Here is a 26,864-nt window from a genome sequence, read left to right as displayed (position 1 = left end):
CATCCATAAAAGACAATACCGGGGACTTTCACCCTCTTCCTTCCCAGGCCAATTTTCAGCTTTCCAAGCTGTCACACTTTGAATGACAATTGCACGGTCATGCAACACTGTACCCGTATAAACCGTTTATCATTTTTTTCCACACAATTAGAGCTTTCTTTTGGTGATATTTAATCACCACTGGGTTTTTATTTTTTGCTAAAAAATTCCAAAAAAAAAAAAAAAAACGGAAAAAAAAGCATTTTTCTTGGCTTTGGTTATAAAATTTTGCAAATAAAATCATCTTTCTTCCTCATATTAGGAAAAAAAATGATTCTGCTACATTTCTTTTGGTGAAAATAACCCAAATTATTAGTCTGTAGGAAAGTTATAGAGTCCTCAATATATAATGGTGTATACAGTGCCTTGCGAAAGTATTCGGCCCCCTTGAACTTTGCGACCTTTTGCCACATTTCAGGCTTCAAAGATATAAAACTGTAATTTTTTGTGAAGAATCAACAACAAGTGGGACACAACCATGAAGTGGAACGAATTTTAATGGATATTTAAATTTTTGTTAACAAATATAAAACTGAAAAATTGGGCGTGCAAAATTATTCAGCCCCTTTACTTTCAGTGCAGCAAACTCTCTCCAGAAGTTCAGGGAGGATCTCTGAATGATCCAATGTTGAACTAAATGGCTAATGATGATAAATAGAATCCACCTGTGTGTAATCAAATCTCAGTATAAATGCACCTGCACTGTGATAGTCTCAGAGGTCCGGTTAAAGCGCAGAGAGCATCATGAAGAACAAGGAACACACCAGGCAGGTCCGAGATACTGTTGTGGAGAAGTTTAAAGGCGGATTTGGATACAAAAAGATTTCCCAAGCTTTAAACATCCCAAGGAGCACTGTGCAAGCGATAATATTGAAATGGAAGGAGTATCAGACCATTGCAAATCTACGAAGACCTGGCCGTCCCTCTAAACTTTCAGCTCATACAAGGAGAAGACTGATCAGAGATGCAGCCAAGAGGCCCATGATCACTCTGGATGAACTGCAGAGATCTACAGCTGAGGTGGGAGACTCTGTCCATAGGACAACAATCAGTCATGTACTGCACAAATCTGGACTTTATGGAAGAGTGGCAAGATGAAAGCCATTTCCTAAAGATATCCATAAAAAATGTAGTTTAAAGTTTGCCACAAGCCACCTGGGAGACACACCAAACATGTGGAAGAAGGTGCTCTGGTCAGATGAAACCAAAATCGAACTTTTTGGCAACAATGCAAAACGTTATGTTTGGCGTAAAAGCAACACAGCTCATCACCCTGAACACACCATCCCCACTGCCAAACATGGTGGTGGCAGCATCATGGTTTGGGCCTGCTTTTCTTCAGCAGGGACAGGGAAGATGGTTAAAATTGATGGGAAGATGGATGGAGCCAAATACAGGACCATTCTGGAAGAAAACCTGATGGAGTCTGCAAAAGACCTGAGACTGGGACGGAAATTTGTCTTCCAACAAGACAATGATCCAAAACATAAAGCAAAATCTACAATGGAATGGTTCACAAATAAACATATCCAGGTGTTAGAATGGCCAAGTCAAAGTCCAGACCTGAATCCAATCGAGAATCTGTAGAAAGAACTGAAAACTGCTGTTCACAAACGCTCTCCATCCAACCTCACTGAGCTTGAGCTGTTTTGCAAGGAGGAATGGGCAAAAATTTCAGTCTCTCGATGTGCAAAAATGATAGAGACATACCCCAAGCGACTTACAGCTGTAATCGCAGCAAAAGGTGGCGCTACAAAGTATTAACTTAAGGGGGCTCAATAATTTTGCACGCCCAATTTTTCAGTTTTTTATTTGTTAAAAAAGTTTGAAATATCCAATAAATTTCGTTCCACTTCATGATTGTGTCCCACTTGTTGTTGATTCGTCACAAAAAAATTACAGTTTTATATCTTTATGTTTGAAGCCTGAAATGTGGCAAAAGGTCGCAAAGTTCAAGGGGGCCGAATACTTTCACAAGGCACTGTAATGTCGATACATGTAAAGTTATGCACTTGGGGGCTAAGAATATGAATGTATCATACATACTAGGGGGGAGTAGAACTTGGGGAATCCACTGCGGTGAAGGATCTGGGTGTTCTGGTAGATCATAAGCTTATTAATATCATGCAATGCCAAACTGCGGTTTCCAAAGCAAGCAAAGTCCTTCTTGTATTAACAGAGGCATGGACCCCAGAGAGAGAGATATAATTTTGCCCCTGTACAAATCATTAGTAAAACCTCATCTGGAATATGCAGTTCAGTTTTGGGCACCAGTTCTCAAAAAGGATATCGGGGAACTGGAGCAAAGTGCAGAGAAGGGCAATCAAACTGATAAGAGGCGTGGAGGAGCTCAGCTATGAGGAAAGATTAGAGGAACTGAATTTATTCTCTCTTGAGAAGAGGAGATTAAGGGGGGATATGATTAACATGTATAAATACGTAAGGGGTCCATATAGTGAACTTGGTGTTGAGTTATTCACGTTAAGGTCAACACAGGAGACAAGGGGGCACTCTTTACATCTAGAGGAAAAGAGATTTCGTCTCCAAATACGGAAAGGTTTCTTCACTGTAAGAACTGTGAAAATGTGGTACAGACTCCCTCCAGAGGTGATTCTGGTCAGCTCACTAGATTGCTTTAAAAAAGGCCTGGATTCTTTCCTAGGTGTACATAATATAAATGGCTACTAACATTTGTAGGTAAAGTTGATCCAGGGAATATCCGATTGCCTCTCGGGGAGATGGGGAAGGAATTTATTTCCCTGCTGTAGCAAATTGGATCATGTTTTTCTGGGGTTTTTTCGCCTTCCTCTGGATCAACTGTGGGTATAGGTTTGTGTATATGGGATTGTATGGTTGGGTTTCCTTTACTGTTTTTTTATTGGTTGAGCCAGATAGACTTGTGTCTTTTTTTCAACCTGACTAACTATGTAATTCGAGCCTTTGACCTGCACATACTGGGAATTCCTCGTTCATGGGAAATAATTGCAATCCCCAATCCCTATCACAAACCAGGTTAAGCGGTTACTGGCACCTGGCGGCTAAGGTAGACACACGCTGGTAGTGTAGCGCACGTGCAGCCAGCCTACAGCACCTGTTATACCCAGGCAGTCTCCCATCCATGTACTAACCAGGCCTGACCCTGCTTTGCCTTTGAGATCAGACGAGAACGGGCACGTTTAGGGTAATGTGGCTGTAGGCTCTTTTTCATTCTTGGAGCCTCCCTCAGACAGGCGGGGCCTCGGGAGGAATGTTCCCCAGTTCCTATGTTTTTGTGCATAGTTGGGTCGCTTAAGCCTCCTATACATGATGAGAATATCAGGTGAATGATCATCCGTTTGTTTTTGCACGCAAGTCTCCAAATCGAAAATGAAGAGGTTGCTCAACTTACAAAAATTCTCATACGACAGAATACAACTTCTGAAGTAATGTGAATGTATTGTTGTGTATTTGAATTGTTTTGGCAGACGAAAACTGTACTGATTAAACGAAAATCAAACTATCTGGTATCATACAAGGAACATTTTCGTGTTTGTCCCTTCAGATAATTTTGGATAAACTGTCATGATTGGCTCTCAAAAGCGGTGTACTAACGATCAGATTATCGTACGATCGCTTCAAAAGTAGTATTTTTCTTCCGATTTTCTGATCGTGTGTACTAGGCTTAAGCCTTGTTTATATGTTCTATGATTTTCTAAAGACAGAACTCAGCATAAGTGTCCGCCTTTTGGACCTTCTGTCTCTGATTGAAGCTCTATAGGGAGGGAAGGTAGGGGAGGGAGGGGGACATGTTACTGCTAAGGGTTCAATAGCTCCTGTTGAGTCAGCGTGAGCTACTGAGCCATGTATACAACAATACTTTGAAAAGCATCATTGAACTTAGTTTCACTCACTGGCTGCACGTGTAAACACAATTTTAAATGGAATATTTTAAACTTACCTGACTTTAAAAAAATGTATATTGTTTTTTTTTTTATGTTATTGTTCTTTGGTTCTAGCTACAACAAAACAATGATGGAAAAAAATACAAACCACAATTCTTTCCCTTTAAAGCCAGGAACGTTCAGGAAAACTAGCTTTACCTGAAGGAGGAGATCAGCAATAGGAAGCTACATACAGTTGTGCTTAAAAAAAACTGCATATCCTTGGAGAATTGGTAATAAAAATTACCATTTTTAAAGAGAACATGAGTGAGCAGGCAAAACACATTTATTTTATTTCTTATGGGATTCACATTCAACTATAGGTCATAACAGAAAGGCACAATCATAAAACAAAACATGGCAACAAGTGAACAAATGAAATGACCCTTGTTAAAAAGTTTGCATCCCCTTAGTTAATACTCTTTTGCCCCCTTTAGCATCAGTAACAGCGTGCAGTCTTTTGTAATCATTGTCTATGAGCCCCCAAATTCTTGCAGATGGTATAGCTGCCTATTATTTTTGGCAAAATGCCTCAAGGTCATGCAAAGTCTTTAGTCGTCTGACTCAGGGGCGTCCAAACTATGGACCTGCAGCTGTTCAGGAACTACAATTCCCATCATGCCTAGCCATGTCTGTGAATGTCCAAGATTTACAATGCCTCATGAGATGTGTAGTTCCGCAACAGCTGGAGGGCCGTAGGTTGGACACCCATGTCTTATATGAACCACACGTTTGAGATCTCTCCAGAATGACTTGATGATATTAAGGTCAGGAGACTGTGATGCCAACTCCAGAACCTTTACCTTTATCTGCTGTTACCACTAGAGGGTAAACTCGGCCTTGTGTTTAGGGTCATTGTCGTGCTGGAAGGTCCAAGAGCATTCCATGAGCAGCTTTGGTGCAGAAGAATGCAAATTGTTCACCAGTATTTTCTGATGACATGCTGCATTCATTTTGCCATCAAATTTCACAAGATCCCCCATGCCTTTAGAGCTCACACAACCCCAAAATGTCAGTGAGTCCCCACCATTCACTGTGGGAAAGATATTCTTGTAGCTCCAAACATAGCGCTTATGGTTGTGACCATAAAGCTCTATTTTTGACTTATCACTGTAGGTTACAATGTGCCAGAGGCTGTGAGGTACGTCAAGGTGTTGTCGGGCAAATTGTAAATGGGCTTTTTTGTGGTGTTGGCGCACTAAAGGCATCTTTCTGGCAACTCGACCATGCAGCTCATTTTTATTCAAGTATCATCGTATTGTGCTCCTTGAAACAACCACACTGTCTTTTTTCCAGAGCAGCCTGTATTTCTCCTGAAGTTACCTGTGGGCTTTTCTTTGTATGCCGAAAAATGTTTCTGGTAGTTGTGGCTGCAATCTTTCTTGGTCTACCTGACCTTGGCTTGGTATTAGGAGATCACTGAATTTTCCACTTCTTATTAAGTGATTGAACAGTACTGACTGCCATATTCAAGGCTTTGGATTTCTTTTTAAATCCTTCTCCATCTTCATAAGGTTAAATTACCTTGTTATACAGGTCTTTTGATTGTTGTTTTCTGCTCCCCATGGCTCGGTAGCTAGCCTGCTCAGTGCATTCACATTAGAGCTAACAAACTCATTGACTATTTATACAAAGACACTATTTGCTATTTAAAAAGACACAAATGTGGGCAATTAACCATTATTTGCCATTTTAACCTATGTGTGTCATCTAGTGTGTCTGTAGCAAGGATAACATTCCAGGGTATGTAAAATTTTGATCAGGGCCATTTGGATGATTTATATTATAATTGTGATTTAAAAAGGAGCCAAACAGATATGTGATAATAAATGTCTTCATATGATGACTATTCCTAAATAACAAAAAGTTTTTTGGGTATGATCAATGCCAATTTTTTTATGATTTCTGCCAGGGCATGCGAACTTTTAAGCACAGCTGTATTTCTATCTTCTGTTAGCACCGTTTTTCTTGACTAGATTGTTCTAAGTTCCTTTTGTTGAAAAGAAAACAAAATCGATATTCTGCAATACATGAGCACTCCAAAGAGGATAATTTTCCATGCAAAGTACGCATATTCTTCCAAGAAAGCTTAAAGAAGTAAAGCATGAATATTTTTGAAAAAAAAACTGACTGCATTTAAATTTCTATAATGTGCATTTACAAGAACTAAGCATATAAATACAAGTAATTCCTGGGAAGGCGCAGTACATGTGGATTACTAAGAAAAGCACCACCATAATAATTACAGCTAACCTTTGGCTTTCACACCAGACAGCAATAAGAGGCGCCTTAGCTCTTTCTCTGTTCTCTGCTGATTCTAGGAAAAACATACATACACACACACATACCTGCTTTAACCACAGGAGATTGGAGACTCTGAATTGTGAGATCGCCCTGCAACATCCACTTTGGAAGGATACGTTTCCTTGGCGCAGGTCTGGATTGTTCTACATCCACTTTATAGGTTACAGCACTGGACTGTAATAGACAAATGTAACAGCATATCACAAAAGAAGAATTATACATCCCCATAAATCAAACAAAAATGAAGTGGTAATCAATGGATGCAAAGCCAGTAGTTTAAACTTGTACTAATCAAAATTCTATTATTTTTTTTTTTTTAGATCTGTGAGGTGTATTTATTTTCTTCAGAGACAACTTATGATTGTTAAGAAGTTACAATCGGGTTACTATATTTTAGCTACATATTCTATCCAGATCTACATTGTATAACAAGTTAACAAAAGTACAGAGACTTTGTGGTGCTACTGTGTCAAACTACTGCTCAGGCTGTAAATAGGGCTTTGACTTATTCTTGTGTTGACATTAAGCTCTGCATAAAGCGCCACCCACCTGTCATTCAGACGCCAGAGCCTCTATTTTCAACCAAATTTCTGGCATTTGCCTGATGATTGACCAGAGCTGGTGATAACCATCAGAAGGGATGCCATAACTTTGTTATTTAGCTACTAAGGAATGATTCAATTACTCTGTGCTGGCATCACATAGGAGAGTCAAAACTGCTTTGTCACCAGCGGTGACCACTTGCACACTGCTCTGATCAACCGTGCTCTTGCTTTACGACCAGCACTGTTGAAGTGAGCAATGTTAATAGCATTGTGTTAAAACTGCTCGAAAAAAGGGGTTGCCGCATTGTCTTTTGGAGTAGCAGCTGGACTTTCCTTCATGTGCTGCCAGCATAGAGTACTGTATATAGCTGCAGCACTAAGCAGCTATAAAGCAGTAAAAAGGAAGCATATTCATTACTTTGCATACGTCTTGGCTGCATTATAGTAAATACACCAGGAGGGTTCAATTGGGCTATAATCTTCACTTTAGAAAAGTTAGAAGTCAATAAAGCATGTAGAGCCTGCCTGGCCTAGGTTCCTTAAGGCTACATAGGCATAAAGGTATTAATTTAGGACCATTACAGGGAACAGCAGGCTCCATAAGGTCCCCAAAGTGTTTCAACCTTAAAATGGTTAATCTTCAAAAAATGTTTATTGAAGATTTTTAAAGAATACACCATGCGACTGCAATCGGACCTTAAAACATGTTTCAAACCAAACCAGGGGTACCTTAACTCCCTGTTGTACATATTCAGTAGGTTTTATGGCTGATCCTCCCCTTCATCTTGTTCTAGACCAGCCGTTTTAAACACGGGTGCCTTCAGCTCTCTTTAGGGTGCCTCAGCAATATGCCTAAAAATCACCCTAAAACTGTATACAAGCCAGAGGGTTGATCAAGCCTGCCTTTTAGTTACACAAAGCCAAAGGTTTTCATTGTGCACCATTACAACCTTCCAGTTGCCAGTGTCCTAACAACCAATGATGTCATCGGTTGATAAGGAGGATGTCAGCCCCTGCACAGCATCCTTGTTTGTCCCTCCCCTGCCCTTCTCCATCAGCACTGGGGTCACATTAGCTAAGTGAGGAAGAGAACTGAGGGAGAAGATTACTAGTCAGTACCAGTGTGCAAAGATATATTTGCTTTGGAAGAATACATCACCTCTAATGTTGGGAACCTATATGTGTGGATGTTGCTGCAATATGTAAAACTATTAGAATAGTTTTTACATTTTAGAATGGGGTGCCTCGTTGAAAAAATATTGTAGACCCATAATATATTTGCAATATTTGTTTGCCCACTAGGTCATTATCTACAAAAGTGGGATGTGGTTCTACGGTTGTCTGTGGGAAAGACCTAAAGGAGTAGTTCACTTTTCCACAAATGTAAGAGTATTAATATGTAATAATTAATTTTATTAGTAGTGCTTGCATCTTTGCATTTATGAATACCAACAACTACATGAGAGTGCAGAAAGTCAATGAACTAGCAATATTCATAGACAAGAGCTTGGAATCAACCCTGGAAAGATCCTTTTTGTAATCTGATATGCAAACATACTGTACATTTCTTGTCAGGGGACCTTTTCATTGGATCAACCAAAGCAGGGCTGGTTTACCTTCAGGGCCCAAGTAGCTTATGTGCGTAAAAAAGATAGCTTTCACCTAATTTATTTTCTTTTTGTAGCTGTCAATGTTCATGTACCCAGGCTCCTGAAAAGACAAACTGGAATACGCTATACTTACCTGAGCCCAATCTGAATCCAGTACTGTGCCTGAGAGCAGCATCCCTCTTGGCTCTCTCCCTACTGGCTATGAAGGCAGCAGTGGGAGTCACTGGCTCCTGCTGCTGTCAATTACAGCCTGTGAGGAAAGAGAAGGGGTGGGGCTGTGTTGTGCTTTGTGTGTTTATGGACACACAAAATGCATCTAGGGATCAAGCCTGCATTAGTGCCCCCCCTAGCAATTGGTTTGCTATGGAAGCCCTTTAGAAGGGGGGAGGAGCCAGGAGCATTGGCGGGAGACCCGAGAAGAGGAGGATCTGGGCCGCTCTGTGCATTGCACAAAGCAGGTATAGTCAGGTCCATAAATATTGGGACATTGACACAATTCTAATCTTTTTGGCTCTATACACCACCACAATGGATTTGAAATGAAAAAAACAAGATGTGCTTTAACCACTTGCCGACTGCCTAACGCCGATCTACGTCGGCAGTCAGCCCCTCACAGGCAAAGTGACGTAGGGCTACGTCACTAGCTTGTAAAGGGTCTAGGGAGCGAGCGCGCGCCCCCGGAGGCGCGCTCCCGCGTGGTCACGGACCCCCCCGCGTGTGTGACCAGCAGACCCGATGTCCGCCGGTCACTCGGCGATCGGCGGGGGAGAGGGAGAATGTCAGGCAGCTTGTGTAAACAAGCCACCTGTCATTCTCCTCGCTGTAAAGACACTGATCACACGGATCTAGTATGTAGATCCGTTGATCAGTGTCCTTACAGCTCAAGCCACAGCCAATCACAGTAGAAAGCACGCCCCTAGGGATACACACAGCCCCTCCCTCCCAAATAAAGTTAACCCCTTCACTACCAGTGTATTTTTACAGTAACAGTGCATATATATAGCACTGATTACTGTAGAAATGTCACTGGTAACCCCAAAAGTGTCACAAATGTCAGTCAAGGGTCCGATCTGTCTGCCCCAATGTCGCAGTACCGCAAAAAAAAATCACAGATCGCCGCCATTATGCGTAAAAAAAAAAAACAACAAAAATAACAAAAATCTTTCCCTTTGTTAGTAAACGCGATAACTTTTGCGCAAACCAATCAAAATACGCTTTTTGCAATTTTTTTTTACCAAACATAGGTAGCATAAAACAAATTGGCCGAAAATGTTAAAAAATTTTGATTTTTACATTTTTTTGGGGGGAATTTCATATAAAAAAATGTGAAAAATATTGCTATTTTTGCAAAATTGACGCTCTTTTTTTGTTTATAGCGCGTGATCAAAAAATCGCACAGGTGATCAAATACCACCAAAAGAAAGCTCTGTTTGTGGGAAAAAAAGGACGCCAAATTTGTTTAGGTACAGCGTCGCACGACCGCGCAATTGTCCGTTAAAGTCACGCAGTGCCGAATCGCAAAATACCCCCTGGTCGGAATGGGGGTAAAATCTTCCGGGGCTTAAGTGGTTAACTGCAGACTTTCAGTTAAAACACATCTTGTTTGTTTCATTTCAAATCCATTGTGGTGGTGTATAGAACTAAAAAGATTAGAATTGTGTCGATGTCCCAATATTTATGGACCTGACTATAAGTATAACAAGTATGTTATTTTAAAAAAAATCTCTTTACAATCACCTTAAAGTAGTATTTATAGTTGAAATATTTTTCTCTAAAAAAAACATACGTAAATAAAAAAGCCAATAGGTACAAAGATGAAATAGACAACAAATTTGGCTCTTTGTATACAGTGCAATGAGAGTGTTAAAACAGCACTGCAAATTTAGAAAAAAAAATCATCAAATTAGCACTTATAAAGGATAAAAAGAAAAGATGGTTGTAAATTATGTTAAATACCAAGAGGAAACTGAGAAATGGACTTGTCGGCAAGCCATCCGGAACTGTATGATAGAATAGAGAATGGCAAGGTTCAAAGGCCCAGTAGGCCGGTTCTAACACAGAAGATTGTTTTGGGGGTTTGTTTTGCAACTTTTGATGATGAAAACCTAATTAAAATCCCTCTCTATCTATCTATCTATCTATCTATCTATCTATCTATCTATCTATCTATCTATCTATCTATCTATCTATCTATCTATCTATCTATCTATCTATCCATCTATCTATATATATATATAGAAAGATTAGAGCACATGCCATGTTTTTTCAGCTTACCAGGACTTTAGAGAGATTTCCCCTCTTGTCCTGATCTATTACACAGTTTTCGCCAAACAGGTTGAGAGCTTTTGAAGGACAACCCAGACAGAAGTATCTATAGCTGAAAGTTTTTTATTAGTTTTAGATGGAATGGAGAAAGATTAAAACACCTGCCGAGTTTTTCAGATGACCAGGATTTCAGAGAGTTTATCCCTCTCTTCCTGTTCTGTGACCCAGTTTTTACAAGACGGGAAGTGCTGTTAACTCTCGAATGACAACACTGACACAAGTAAAAACCCCCTTTTAAGTCAAGTTGGGGAATTCTGCGCAGATCATGTATATGACCAAATGCTTTTAACAGTGAGGTTGGAGCTCTAACCAAACAATTTTGGAGCCTTTCAAGCAACTGGGGAAAATTGTCAATGCAAAGTAGCTAAGCAACAGCATAAATGAATTAAAATATTAAGGGAAGAACACAGTGGAAGACAATAGGTAAAAATCTGTTAAGTAGTCTTGCAATACAAGGCACACAGTCAAGCAGGGGCGCCAATTCCTGGTTCAGGTTTTCAGCTTTGAAGTGTCACCTCTGTGCCTCCTGTCTGCTTACTTTATATTTATTCAGCATCAGCACTTCGGTAAAAGAAGCTGCAGAGAGACACAGGAATTTTCAAATTTGACGCAGGTTACAGTAAATAAATTTTCCTGGCTATGTAGAATAGCTCAAGTGCATAAAACACAAAGCTGTCCAAAAGGAATTGTAAATCCATTGGATGGTAACACAGCTAATGTGCATTTCAACTGTTTAGATAGATGTCTGCTTGGAGTTCTGAATGTTTTGAATAGTTTTCAAATATTTCAGGCTGGAAATAGGTCTTTATTGGAAAAATAAAATGAATAGGATACCAATCTAGACTTAAATTAAGAGAGGATTGTATATTTTTCAGAAAGTGTGACGAGAGCCCTAAAGCACAGAAAAATAAAAGGGCATTAACAGGCAAAAAAAAGTGTGAATTTTCAATTTACAAGATTAAACAGTCTTCTTTATATTCATTTCAGCACCCATTTTACAGTATACCCAGACTGGTTTCAAGCCGCTGCTTCCTTGGGATGCTTGAAAAGAAGAAATAGCAGAGACAAGCTTAAATTGATGAAGATTTGAAGGAAATTGTGCTAGTAGGAACGCCAGGGAAGGACGAAGAGGCGATAGGAGCATTAATTGTGAAATGCTATCTCAATGCTGTAAGCAGCAGGCAATATATCAGTTGCAATATGAAATCCACAAGCCAATACTGTGACATATAACACAAAGAATAGTTTGTCAGCATCAGCGGTTTTATTTAATAAGTAATAATGTTATTTATATCCCTAGGCCCAGCTCTGGCTTGCTGTTTTTCTCAGCTTTCTGAGCTAAGGAGCTTGTCATATCAGCAGGTACAGTCATCTGACTGACGTGAAGTGGAATATATTCTTGAATCATAGACGTGTTGGTGCAGTGTCTGAGAAAAGTGATAGGGAAGGCTTACGGAGGCTACATGAAAGACCTAATTGTAAATAGCAAGCAGCATGCCTGATAAACCAAGGACAGCGGCTTCATTCTATAATTTTAGCAAAAAAGATAGAATACCAATTTTAAATTATCTAAACAAGTTAAAGTGGAGTTCCACCCTAAAATTGAACTTCGGTCCATCTTCTTGCTCTGGGTAACCTGAAAAACAAATGAATAATCACAATTTTTTTTTTTTTTTTTTACTTACCTTGTTTTAGAAGAAAATATGCTTACCTTACTTCCTCTTCCTCACTCTGCGGCCACGGCTGCCACCGTCACTTCCTGGCTTGCAATGATTCCTGGGAGCTGAACTTTATCGCTCCCAGGAATCAATGCGCCTGCACCGGCCCCGACGTCAGTTCCGGTGCAGTCGCGTCATACCTTGCTAAACAGCTTCTGGGCATGCCCAGAAGCTGTGCAGGGATGACGCTGCAGCCCTGGAAGTGACGGCGGGGCCAGTGCAGTGCATCATGGGACCGAAGAGGACGGAAGAGGATCGCGCTGGTTTCAGCTGCCCACACCTGAGATGGCAGCGCTGGACAAGACATTTTCAAGGTAAGTATTTCTTCTAAAAGGTAAGTGCAACCTGGGACAGTTCAGAGGCTATCCATTGTGGAATGTACTAGCCCTGACTGTCCCAGGCTTATTTTTATGTAATTTTTTTTGTTTTAGGTGGAACTCCGCTTTAAGAAAACCCATACTGAAAGAACACAAAGGCTGCCATTGCCAGCCTTTCCTTCTGAAAATATCTGACTGACTTATGCTGAACCAGTGGCTTCAATTCCTCCTAAGGCACTGACCTGGAACAGTTATGCAGATCACGAGTTCTGATTGAATACTGGCTTTCTAAGCTGCTTTTTTGTTTTGGGTGAGGAACAGAAAATATTAGACCCAGAGACTGTCAAGTAAGCAGTATTCTTAGCCTAGGTTCACAATGATGCAGTGCGGAGAACCGCATGTGATTCGGACCGAAATTGCACTGTATTCCTGTTCAAATCACATGCGATTTTTTGCAGTGCAATTCTATGCAGTGCGATTTGAGCACATTCATTTTGTATGGCTCAAATCGCACAGCTCCGACACGAAAAAGGTACATGCACCTTTTTTTTGCAGCATTGGAATCAGATTGCATCGGTGTTCATGCCCATGCGATCAGATTTAGCCAATCACACTGTTTTCCGACCTGTTTTTAACGTGTCCTTAACTTAACTTTGACACCCGAACCGGTTTGCATTAATGAAGTGCGATTGAGATGCGGTGCGGGAAACACACAGGACTTGCTGCAAATCCTGCATCACATCAGTGTGAACAGAGCTTCAAATAGAGGTCATCAGTGGCAGCTCCTTTTTCTCTTCCTAGAGGTTTCCTTTATAATAGGAGATGGAGAAATTAACAGGTGTTCCGTGCATTCCACCAATGTCAATTGCATAGACACAGCCGCTGCTCCAAATTGGACATCCACGTGGGTGCAGTGTGTGTGTCCCTGAATGTAGTGTGTGTTTTGGGACACAAACCCACATAGATGTCATATTGGGAGCAGCGGCTGTGTTTGTGCAGCTGCTGCATCCCTACTGACATCAATGAGACTGCCCACATGGGATGCATGAAACACCTGTGCATCCTGATGCGGGTAAACATCGGCCTCAGTAGGTGTATGCTTCAATACTCCCCATGTGAACAAGGCCTAAATAATATAAATCGTTGTGGCCAGATATGAAGGAAATTATGTACTGCTCAATACAGCCTTTCTTAAGCTTTTTAACACAGAGGAACCCTTGAAATAACTTTCCGGTCTAAGGGAACCTCTGCTTAAAATTACTATATCTACAACTCATGATACATTAATGTGATGGTCAGTAGGAAGAATGTCCCTTACATGTGTGGTCATTGGGGAGAATTACCCCCTTGCAGATATCTGAACAAATAAAATGGTATTATCTGAGAGGCAGAAATCGCTCATCGATCAAGGAACCGCTAGCAAGCTTTGGAGGAACCCTAGGGTTCCATGAAACACTGGTTGAGAAAAATGGATTTTTGTAAAATCTTACCGTAAAATCCTTTTCTCTTAAGCTCATTGACAGACGTAGTCCTCGTTGATTAATAACAACTCGGGGTTATACTGCCCTCTACAGGAGTAGGACTAGACAGGAAAGAAAACGTTCTGGCCACACCCTAGGGGCAGTCCCAGAAGGTATATCCTCTCACTTCCTGCTACAGCAAATCAGTTATGTCACAAAGCAGTGTTTAGAGAATTTAACCCAACCCAACTCAAAAAACAGAGGGGCGGGTACTACGTCTGTCAATGAGCTTACGAGAAAAGGATTTTACGGTAAGATTTTACAAAAATCCATTTTTCTCTGTCGCTCATTGACAGATGTAGTCCTCGTTGATTAATAACAACTCGGGACATCCCAAAGCAGTACCACAAATGAGGGGTGGAATAACAGAAATCAAAATCCAGAAGGCCCAACCGGAGCCAACCAGAAGCATCAAGGACTCATCGAGCAAAAAGATGAGACCTAAGAGAAACACCCAACAAACCCTTGAGGTAGACCAACAGTCTCCTCAGATTGCGGCCTGCAGAACCTTGTGGCCAAAAGAGGCATCTGACGATGCCATCACATCAACTTTATAAAATGTTGTAAAGGTATGAACCGACGATCAAGTCATAGCCTTGAAAACCTGGATCGCTGACGCCTGATGGCGGAAGACCCAGGAGACACTAGGCGCCCGATTAGAGTGCGCCTTAACAGGGAACGGAGGATTCCGACCCTTAATAGAATAAGCCTGTACCACCGTCTGACTGGTCCATCTAGATATGGTCGCGGCAGACACAGGCAACCCCCTTCAAGGGCTATCCGTGATCACAAAAAGTGAGTCCGTCTTACGAAAACAAGTTCGTAGTAGTCAAGTGTATCCTTCTGAGCCCCATCCAAGGAGTGTAATGCAAACTCCCAAGGATGGCTAGTCTTAGGACACGGGGAAGGTAACACAATATTTTTACTCAGATGAAAATTCTGAAAACCACTTAGGAAGGAAGGATGGATCTGGAAGAAGAACCACCTTATCCCTATGAACCACCAGATATGGGGAACGTCAAGATAATGCGGCCAGTTCTGACACCCTGCGTGCAGAAGTAATGGCCACCAAGAAGGCCACCTTCTGGGATAATGTAAGCAAGGGAATCTCCCTAATATCTTCAAAGAGAAGTTTCTGAAGAACAGACCACACTAAATTAAGATCCCAGGCGGTAAGGGTGCGCGCACTGGCGGAGCCAGATGTCGCACCCCCTGGATGAAATTCCGCACCAAGGAATGATTAGCCAAAGGTTTCTGAAAGAAGATTGCTAACGCTGAAACCTGACCCTTGATAGTGCTCAAGGACAGTTTCTGCTCAACCCCTTGCTGCAGACAGACCAAGATTCGTAGTCACCGAATAGGTATGTGGGGGAAATCCAAAAGATTCACACCACGCCATATAAGACATGTGCTGGAAGTCGCTTTCCTTGCTTTAACTAGAGGTAGGAATAACTGAAGCTGACACTCCCTTGTCCTTCAGTACCTGGGTCTCAATGGCCAGGCCATTAAGCCAGCGATTGTAAAGCAAGATGGAAGATCGGTCCCTGAGACCGCAAATCCTCCCTGAGAGGAAGTCTCCAAGAAGCATCCGCGACTAGCCTCACCAAGTCGGCGTACCAGGCTCGACGAGGTCAGTCCGGAATTTCAAGAATAACTGGAATTCCCTCCACCTCTATCCTGCGAAGAAGTTCCCGCAGTAACTTGAGAGGATGGAAGGCATGCCGTAGCTGATACTGCTCCCACGGGGCGATCAGCGTTTCTGCTGCGTCCGCTAGAGGATCGCGGGTGCGAGCTACAAACCTCCGCACCTTCCTGTTGAGCCAAGGTGCCAACAGATCCACATCCGGGGTGCCCCAATGAAGGGACAGCTAGTGAAAAACCTCTGGATGAAGAGGCCATACCCCTTGATCCAGAATCTGATGGCTGAAATAATCTGCCTGCCGATTTCCCACCCCCGGAGTGAACACTGCGGGGAGATCCGGAACAAACCGTTCTGTCCAATGAAAGATACTAGTCGTTTCGATGGCCACCAGGACACTCTAAGTGCCCCTTTCTTGACATAAGTCACGACCGTGGCATAGTGCGATTGGATCCGAATCGGGCTGCTCTAGAGCTGCTCGGTCCAGTAAATCAGACAAAATCTGATCGCTCTCAGTTCCGATACCCTATTGGTAACCTGGATGCTATCGGAAGGAATGACTTCCCCTGGTTGAGCATCGGAGACTTCCTGGTCCGCTCGCTCAACCGGATCCGATTGTCCAGGAAATCGGAATTCTGATTCCATTAGAAAAAAATCTCCTTCAGGAGAATTCGGGTATGAGACTGGGTATACGGTACTGCCTCTAAGAAGGCCACCATCAGTCCCAGCCAATTGACGGACAGCAACATCCGAATCGTTGACTGAACCTTCTGGAGTTTCTCCGCAAGGAGAAACTTTCTTGCCCAGGATGTATCCAACATTAGGCCCAGATAGTTCAGTCTCCTGGTGGGAACCAGGGATGATCTTTGGGAAAGCGAAGAAAACGCTGATGTCCTGCGATGATGGGGATATAAGGATAGGCATCCTAAATGTCTATGGACGCCAGGAACTCCCCCTGATGCAGGGAGGCCACCACTGTTCGGATGGACTCCATCTTTCCCCAAGTCCAGAATTGGACGCACCTTGCCCTCTTTCCTGGGCATTGTGAACAGGTTCGAATAGAACCCCTGAAACCGTTCAATGTTAGAAGGGAAGAATCGTACCGGTGGAAGTGATCGAAACTCGATCCTGTATTCTGACCGTATGACCTCGCGAACCCCTTAGTTCGGGGTTCTGGCAAGCCATGGATCCGGAAACCGGTGAAGACATCCCCCCACCCCAGAGATGGGTAGGGGCGCATCAGGCTGTATTCTTCAGGCTTGGCTGAGCCGGACTTTTTGTTTAGCCGACCAGCGCCCTTTGAAAAACCCTCTGAAGGCTTTGGAGGGTTTCGCCTTATCGCCCGCCCTCGAGGAACGAACAACTCTTTATGAGCAGAAAGGGAAGGTCCTCGTTGGTTACGATGTCCTCTTTATCTTAACAGTCTGTGGCAAGACAGCAGGTGGTACCGTCTATCCTTTAAAGAGGAATTCCTCAAACGGATAGCGCCTAGCCATGCGTTAGGAAATAACAGGGGTTCATTTCAAAACGACCCCATTTGGGTAAAGGAAAATCCTTCGCCCTTTTGGTAGGCTAACAAGTACAAAAAAAGAATTTCAGTCTCAGCTACCTCTGCCGGTGTAACCCCGGACGGACACAACTAGTGCATCCACCACTCTTGTGCTATGGCGGAGGCAGAAACGTTCTCCTCACTGCTGAGGAGACATTACCTGAGACAACAGCCCCATAAGAGGGACCTGCAGCTGCATTGACCAGCTCCGAATCTGTATCTGAAGTATCAGATAAAAAATGGGGGTAGGCGGGGGTCGCTTCTTGACCCCCGTCCCTGACAGGCCACCTCCACCCGGGATACCAAAGACTCCAAAACTGCCGATAATGCATTAAAAACAAGTGGGGTACTGGAGGGTCCTGCGGCCACCTTGAGGGGATCAGGTGGGGATACCTGTGCGGCAGGGTCAATGATTATACAAGACATTTGCCAGCGAAAAAAAAAATTGACAAAGTAAAAAACTTTTTTTTTTTTTTTTTTTGTATCCCCCAGTCGCAACAGCGCCCCTCAGTGTTACCTGCCTTTTTGGACCCCACAGAGAGAGAGAGAGAGACCCCAAGGCTCATCCCTGATGCACATAAGTTTTCATCAGCTTGCTCAGTGCTGTCCTGTTACAGACAGGAAGTCTTTGGCCCTTTTTCCTGGGTAAAGGAGGCGGCTCCGCCCCTTAACACGCCTTCCGGCGCCTCCCTCTGGCTCCACGAGGTATTTGGTCACCTCAAACATGGCCGCCCCCATGCTGGAGACACGAGGCTATGCCAATATGGCGGCCTCGTGTGCTCTGCAAGACAATGGCGGCGGCCTGTAGGATAGCGGCAGCTTAGCAGCGGCCTGCGGGATGCTGTATTCAGCCTAGTGGCCTGCGGGAGTGCATCGGCCCCCCAAACTTCACCCTGGATGGTGATCAGCCTGGCCGGCGGTACCGGACCCTGGCGGGCCGCATGCGGTCCGTGGGCCGTCGGAAGGCAGCCTGCCCTTGCTGGAGGAATGCGATCTGGTCTGCAGTTATACATGCATAGACATCGCCCTGTGAACACCTCTGACAGGTAGGATACCTTATGCTACCACAGTAATATTCTAGTACTGCCACTGACTTCAGTCATCTTTACAGTTTTGAAATGACATTAGATTGTCAGCTCCCAAACCAAGCCTCCTGGTTTCTTGTTCACAAAAATCACACTCAAATAGGGGGATCTGTGACATGTTATAGGATAGAGGGGAGACCCATCCTTACCATTTAGAGAGGGGCCCGCGTTCACCACAAACCCGTCAGGGGGAAAAGGGGGAACATACTACTCACCATACCGGAACCAGGCGGGCGCCAACTCCTGACAGTACCCCTCTCCACCGGGGTGGGAGGGCTGTCGACCAATACGGACGCCGTGACTCATGGTCATTGGCGTTTAAGCGAGACGTTTAACTCGCAGGGTCAGTCCCCGTCCAGTGGGACTATGTCGCGGCCGACCCAGCGCGGAGCTATGGCCTGCACGCGCTCGTAGGCTGAACTGGGGTGACCACTGGATCTCAACATCCAGCCCGTCGCCCAGTTCCAGCTTTCTTGCTTGAAGATCTCACAGGAACACTGGAGAAAAAAGCTGTCTAAAAAATCTTTCTAAGAAAAAAATCCTGCCAGGACCCAAGATCCTAGCAAGGCATCTAGGTCCTTACTCCTAACTAGACAGAAAAAAACTGATTTGCTGTAGCAGGAAGTGAGAGGATATACCCTCTGGGACTGCCCCTAGGGTGTGGCCAGAACGTTTTCTTTCCTGTCTAGTCCTACTCCTGTAGAGGGCAGTATAACCCCGAGTTGTTATTAATCAACGAGGACTACGTCTGTCAATGAGCGACAGAGAAACCCTGGCTTAAGAGTTCGCTATAAAAGAATTTACTTAAAAACAATGGACTGTTTAATACTGCTTTAGCTTTACATCAGATTAAAGTGGTTGTAAAGGCAGAAGGTTTTTTTTATCCTAATGCATGAAATATAAAAAGCCTTCTGTGTGTAGCAGCTCCCCGCATACTTACCTGAGCCCATCTCGATTCAACGATGTTGCACAAGAGACTCCGCTTTCCGGGATTCCCCTCCTCATTGGCTCAGACAACTGCGCGGCTCCATTGGCTCCCGCTGCTGTCAATCAAAGTCAGTGAGCCAATGAGGAGATAAAGGGGCGGGGCTCCAGGTCTGAATAGACACAGGGAGCTGTGGCACGGCTCGGGTGCCCCTATAGCGGGCATGTCCAACCTGCGGCCCAGAACCTCAGGCAATGCGGCCCACTGCCCCCTGACAATTTCTTTTTTTGCTGGGGAGGAAGGAAGTCAGGTCGGGGGCACGGCCACAGCAGCTTCCAACTAACAGTAGGCAGAGGCTGCCTCAGAGGGGGCAGAGGAGCATGTGCAGTGTTTCTGACTCCCTACCACCATGACCACTTCAAATCACTGAAGTGGTGATGGTGGTTAGAGTGTTCCTTTATTATCGCTCAGAAGAAGTAAACCTCTGTATACTGATTCCATTTCATTTGATCATCCTCTAGTTGTGTTAAATTAGTGTGGGGGGCGCGGCAGCGCGGGAAGGGCGCAGCTGCATTTTATTACTTATATACCTTAACTATAGTATATATTTAATATGCGGCCCGAGAAAATTTCTCTACACTCAATGTGGCCCAGAGAAGCCAAAAGGTTGGACACCTATGCCCTATAGCAAGCTGCTTGCTGTGGGGGCATTTAACAGGAGGGAGAGGCCAGAAGTACTGAAGAGGGACCCGAGAAGAGGTGGATCTGGGCTGCTCTATGCAAAACCAACTGCACAGAGCAGGTAAGTATAACATGTTTGTTATTTTTAACGGAAAAAAAAAAACAAGAGTTTAGTATCACTTTAAGTCCACTTCTCTTCCAGCAGATGTGCTTTGGTACACTTGTGGCTTGCTGAGTGTAGCACAGTACAAAACAAGTAGGGTGAATGTAAGTGTCCTGTATATATATATATATATAAGCCATCACTGTGCACAGAATGTAATGTGAGCACATGTGTGGTAGGCAAGAGAAAGAACGGTGTTGCTCAGCCTCCATGTCCTTGGGTACCCGTGGACAAATATACAATACTCAATCGTTCTACTCAAGCAACACAAGCCCAATGATCAGTGCATAATAAACTGCTTCCAAAAAATAACAATAAAAATTCTATCAGCAAATGGAAACACATTTTAAATGCTTATGTCACCATGATGCCAATCAACCTTACAGCAAAAAAATAATAAGTACATTATTACAGGTTTTTCAGGCACCATGCTTGGAACATCCTGTATTTCTGGATGTCAGATACAAACCGGCATGTTCAGTGTGTATTTATTAAGCATGACACGGCCGAGTCTTGCTGATTTTTCCTCAGACTGCAATCATTTGTTCCAGTCACAACTACTCAACAGAAAATTTGTTAAAGAACGTTCCCTGCAGCATTGCACTGTCCTTTTAATCAAGAAGGTATTTTAGGTCATTACTTCCATCACAAAGTAACAAAACAAAGAAGGAGACTATTTCTCATACAAATATTGAACAAAGCCAACCCAATCATGCTTTGTGTTCTCTGAGTTCCCCCTTGGCCGGATGCAGCCACTTCTCATAAATCCTCACCCCCAGCCTGCTCTGGAATCTCCAATTCAATCTCTGACTCCAATCTTATGCAATTGGCCCATTGGAGAACATTTTGGGAAGTGGCTTTGTGACATTCAACAAGTCACACAGATCAGATCTTCATGGAGGGATTGAGAGACGAGTAGAAGACTGAATGGTGGGTTTTAAAAGTTTGTGTAAATGCACTATATGTGCAGTTCCACTTTCAAAGTTTGGATTCTGCAGAGTAAGGCTTGGGAAGTAAAGAGGTAACTTTAAAGGGTCAGTTCATCCAAAAGTGTTTTTTTTTTCTTTCACAGATAAAATATATTTGTTTGATTCACTTGCTGGCATTTCAACTATCTTGAAGACCTCAGTTGTTTGAACTCTCTGCAATACAGTATTTCCTAGTTCTGTTCCCACCTGTTTGAAATTTTAAATCTTTCTGCTCACTTTTCATTCCACCTGCTTCATTCTTTATACGCTGCTCAAAAAAAATTAAAGGAACACTTTTTAATCAGAGTATAGAATCAGGTCCATTAAACTCCTAGGATATTGATCTGATCAGGTAATCAGGTAAAGGTCAGGTAAAGATCAATATGTGCCATTGCCAGAAAGTTTGGTGTGTCTCCCAGCACAGTCTCAAGAGTATGGAGAAGATTCCAGGAGACAGGCAGTTACTATAGGGAAGCTGGACAGGGCTGTAGAAGGCCTTTAACCCATCAGCAGAACCAGTATCTGCTCTGTTGTGCAAGGAGGAACAGGATGACCACTGCCAGAGCCCTACAAAATGACCTCCAGCAAGCCACTAGTGGGCCCTGTGTTTCCTGCCTGGCACCTTGGACCTCGATTGGCATTTGCCATTGAAAACCAGAATTGGCAGGTCCGCCACTGGTGCCCTGTGCTTTTCACAGTCAAAGTTGAGTGCAGGTTCACCGTGAGCACACGTGACATACGTGAAAGGCTCTGGAAAAGCCATGGAGAATGTTATGCTGCCTGTAACATCTTTCAGCATGACCAGTTTGGAAGTGGGTCAGTGATGGTCTGGGGAGGCATATCCATGGAGGGATGCACAGACCTCTACAAGACAGACAATGGCATACTGACAGCCATTAGTTATCAGGATGAAGTCCTTGGACCCATTGTCAGACCCCACGCTGGTGCAGTGGGTCCTGGGTTCCTCCTGGTACAAAACAATTCCCAGGCCTCAGGTGGTGAGAGTATGCAGCCAGTTCTTGGAGGATGAAAGAATTTTTACCATTGACTGGCCCCCACACTTGTCTGAACTAATTCCAATAGAGCACCTCTGGGGCATTATGGTTTTGGTCCATTCGATGCCACCAGGTTGCTTCTCAGTCTGTTCAAGAGCTTAGTGATGCCCTGGTCCAGATCTGGGATGAAATACCCCAGAACACCATCTATCATCTCATTAGGAGCAAGCCCCGATGTTGTTAGGCATGCTTACTTTCATGTGGGGGCCATACCAACTACTGAGTACCATTTTGAGTTGCTGCAATAGAATTTTAGCAAAATGGACTAGCCTGCTGCATCATTTTTCCACTCTAATTTTCGGGGTGTCTGAATTCAGCCCTCTGTAGGATGATAATTTGCATTTCCATCAAATGATGTGGTACCCTTTCCTTCCTAACACATTACCCAGTCCATATCAGTATAGATATCAAACATGACATTTTTCCCCACTGAGATCTGATGTGTTTTCAAAGTGTTCCTTTAATTTTTTTGAGCAGTGTATTTTAAACTAAATAAAAAAATGCAAGTTTGAGCGGGGTTTTCTTTTCTTTTCCAATAGATTTTATTAAGAATTTGAAAGAAAGTACAACTTCTATACTTGCACATGACAGTCAATATGCTTTTATTGCATATCAGAGTTCAATGCATTACAAAAAGAAGGATAACACAGTTTCCATGGAGTACAGTATTGTGCAGAATATAGCTCAGAAGGTAACTATATGAGACAATGAGGTATTGCAAACATATGTACATAGTTATGCAGTTTTTCTAACCTAATCATCGTTCCTCATTACTCTTTTGAATTGGTACAAAAGAGATGGGGTAGGGAGTTGACACAGCAATATTACAATCAAATTCTTACCTGTGCTCCTTAGGGTTGGCAGGGACAGGATAAGGTAAATGAAGGGGCAGAGTTAGCCCCCCACAGGCGGGCCTATATCCTGCATTTAATGTGGGGTGCCCTTGTAAAGGTGTCAACAAGTATGCAAAACTGAAAAACAAGCACAGAGATTTTGCTTTCAAAGTCCCTAGGAAACATAAATTGTAATGTATTTTGAAGTAAACCTGTTCACATAGCTGGCAAGGTCCTCAGGCACACACACTTTTTTACCTTTTGCTTCTCTGTGAATTAGAGCAGAGACTGCGAACCAAGCTTTTTCGTCCACATCAGTGCCTGACCACACAACTGCGCTTCTAGAAGAATGGTCAAATATTCCCATTGACACATTCCAAAACCTTGTGGACAGCCTTCGCAGAAGATTCGAAGAATGGGATGCCATTAAAGTTCATGTGCATTTAAAGGCAGGTGTCCCAATACGTTTGGAAATTTAGTGTACCTGCTCTGTGCAGTGGTTTTGCACAGAGCAGGCTGGATCCTCCTTTTCTCTGGTCCCCCGCTGGTGCTCCTGGCCCCTTCCTCCTGCTGAATGCCCCAGAGCAAGCAGCTTGCTATGGGGGCACCCCAGGCAGGCTTGCTCCTGAGCCACCACTCTGCATGTCCATTCACACACATAGCTGGGGCTCTGTCCCATCCCTCTCTCTCCTCATTTGCACACTGGCTTTAATAGACAGCATTGGGAGTCACTGAGGAGGAAGAGTCCCCAGACAGCACTGGAGGAACATCGGGCTCAGGTAAGTATTGGTTGGTGCTGGGGGGGCTGCTACACCGAGAAGGTTTTTTACCTTCATGCATAGGATACATGAAGGTAAAAAACCTTTAGCCTTTAAAACCAGTTTACGTAAACCTCTTGCCTATCCAATATGGGTGAAGCAGAGATTCAAAAACTGTCCCAATTACAGATGTACTAAAAGAAAAATAGTTATTACTGCAAAAGTTTTAATGCTGATTTTATATGCTTATCAAACACATACTAAAACTGAGGGTGAGAAATAAATGTAAGACATACCGAATCAGAGCAGTTTCCATCTTTTATCTTATTGCATGGTCGTGATGAAACTGGCTTGATATTATCCATGCCTGAGCAGGAAGGTTCTTCCACTTTAGTTCTTGCCTCACAGTCACTTGTGGAACACGGAGAGTCATTATTTAGTTGGCATCCTTCATCAAGTGCTTGACTATTCCTGTAATAAAACAATATTTATTACTTTATCACCTTAATGCAGGAGTGTCAAAAACTTTTTTCAAAGAGGGCCAGATTTGATGAAGTGAACATGCCCGAGGGCCGACCATTTTGCCTGACATTCTTTGGACCATTAAACTGAACTGCAAATTAACTTTTATGTAAAGTTTATTGCAAACAGCATGCTTTTCATTTCATCACTTGGATGACAAATCTAAACAGGTGTTAAATCACTCTGCTTTTCTTATCTGAAGGCCAGAAGAAAAAAAAATCCAGGAAGCTGAAATATATGTCAGGAACATTGAAAAGTACATCACATATTATTGGTAATAAAGGTTGTCTGTCAACTTTTAAGTTAAAAAAATATGAACATGAACATAACACAAAGTATACATGTTGGGTCCAAATATATTTAGAACGGATTTAGACCAACTGATATATACTGAGATTTTACAACCTATTCATCTCAATTCAAAGCATAAGCACTATATGAACTCACCGTGGGATGATGATTAATGATGGCAGCAATAATAGTCATGAATGATGCGAATGTAGTAAATAGAACACTAAAAAGTTTTATTCAAAATCAGCTCCATGTATGTATAAAACAGCAGTACACCTTGTAAAATGACCCCCCCTGGATCTGCAATGGTGAAGCCAAAATCCGGGGTTAAAAACTCACAGCTTGGTGACCATCCAGTGTGTGTGAAGGCATAAAACCAGCCAGGAACAATGCAGCAGTGTGGACAGTTGTGCTTGCTCGGGCTGTGAGGAGATAACGGAATGACTCAATCATGGACAGGGAAGGGGTGAAAAGGGGTTACACAATGCCCTGTAAAGGAGGCAAGGAGGATCGCTGTCTGTGGTCGCTCCGATAACCCACGATGAGTGCCGACCGGGAAGGGGACCGGACATTATTATTATTATTCAGGATTTCTATAGCGCCAGCAGTTTACGCAACGCTTTACAATGTTAGAGGGAGACAATACAGTTACAATACAATATAATATAAGAGGATTAATAGGGCCCTGCACAGAAGAGCTTACAATCTAATGACATGACATCAGACTCTGGGGGAAGGAGGACCAAAACGAGGCTTGAACCACTATAGAGCCGCTGGTGGTGACCCAATGCAGGGGAGCGAGAGGAGTACCTGCTTCTCATATATTGGCATCCTACATTGGCATCATTCATGACGATTACTGCTGCCATCAGTAATCATCATTGATGGGTTCATATAGGGCTTATATGTGGTTAACCATTGTGTGACTGATACTTTTGAACATCCCTCCTGGTGTATTTTGTTCCCACACAGCTGCTACTTGACCCCCAGGTATTATGCCAATTATGGAGAGAGCGCTGGTCCTGTCTTACTTACGCCAGATTTGTTTGTGTTTTTTAGCGCTCCCTAATCAGTCCGAGGCCATATTAAGGTATATACAGTCAGGTCCATAAATATTGGGCCATTGACACAATTCTAATATTTTTGGCTCTACACAACACCACAATGGATTTGAAATGAAACAAACAATATGTGCGTTAACTGCAGACTTTAAGCTTTAATTTGAGGGTATTTACATCCAAAACAGGTTAAAGGTGTAGGAATTACAACAGTTTGTATATGTGCCTAACACTTTTTAAGGGACCCAAAACTAATGGGACAATTGGCTGCTCAGCTGTTCCATGGCCAGGTGTTTGTTATTCCCTCATTATCCCATTTACAAGGAGCAAATAAAAGGTCCAGGGTTCATTTCAAGTGTGCTATTTGCATTTGGAATCTGTTGCTGTCAACTCTCAATATGAGATCCAAAGAGCTGTCACTATCAGTGAAGCAAGCCATCATTAGGCTGAAAAAAAAAAAAACAAACCCATCAGAGAGATAGCAAAAACTTTAGGTGTGGCCAAATCAACTGGAACATTCTTAAAAAGAAAGAACGCACCGGTGAGCTCAGCAACACCAAAAGACCCGGAAGTCCATGGAAAACAACTGTGGTGGATGACCGAAGAATTCTTTCCCTGGTGAAGAAAACACCCTTCACAACAGTTGGCCAGATCAAGAACACTCTCCAGGAGGTAGGTGTATGTGTGTCAAAGTCAACAATCAAGAGAAGACTTCACCAGAGTGAATACAGAGGGTTTACCACAAGATGTAAACCATTGGTGAGCCTCAAAAACAGGAAGGCCAGATTAGAGTTTTCCAAACAACATCTAAAAAATCCTTCACAGTTCTGGAACAACATCCTATGGACAGATGAGACCAAGATCAACTTGTACCAGAGTGATGGGAAGAGAAGAGTATGGAGAAGGAAAGGAACTGCTCATGATCCAAAGCATACCACCTCATCAGTGAAGCATGGTGGTGGTAGTGTCATGGCATGGGCATGTATGGCTGCCAATGGAACTGGTTCTCTTGTATTTATTGATGATGTGACTGCTGACA

At 43.1% G+C, this 26,864-nt stretch overlaps 1 protein-coding gene across 1 annotated transcript in view; it reads right to left on the bottom strand.

Annotated features, from left to right (window-relative positions):
- The window catches only part of APLF (aprataxin and PNKP like factor), a 472,148-nt gene that overhangs the window by 285,067 nt on the left and 160,217 nt on the right, over window positions 1-26,864 (bottom strand). Inside the window, exons 4-5 of the mRNA XM_082250272.1 lie at window positions 24,251-24,425; window positions 6,308-6,437 (exon numbers count right to left, since the gene is read on the bottom strand). Of these exons, the coding sequence (XP_082106398.1) occupies window positions 6,308-6,437; window positions 24,251-24,425 (305 nt within the window). The remainder of the gene's footprint in view (window positions 1-6,307; window positions 6,438-24,250; window positions 24,426-26,864) is intronic.

The sequence above is a fragment of the Pelophylax lessonae genome, assembly GCF_965119305.1.
Source record: "Pelophylax lessonae genome assembly, chromosome: 3".
Lineage (NCBI taxonomy): Eukaryota > Metazoa > Chordata > Amphibia > Anura > Ranidae > Pelophylax > Pelophylax lessonae.
The sequence above is the reverse complement of the archived record's forward strand: the minus strand, read 5'-3'. Positions and strand labels throughout refer to the sequence as shown.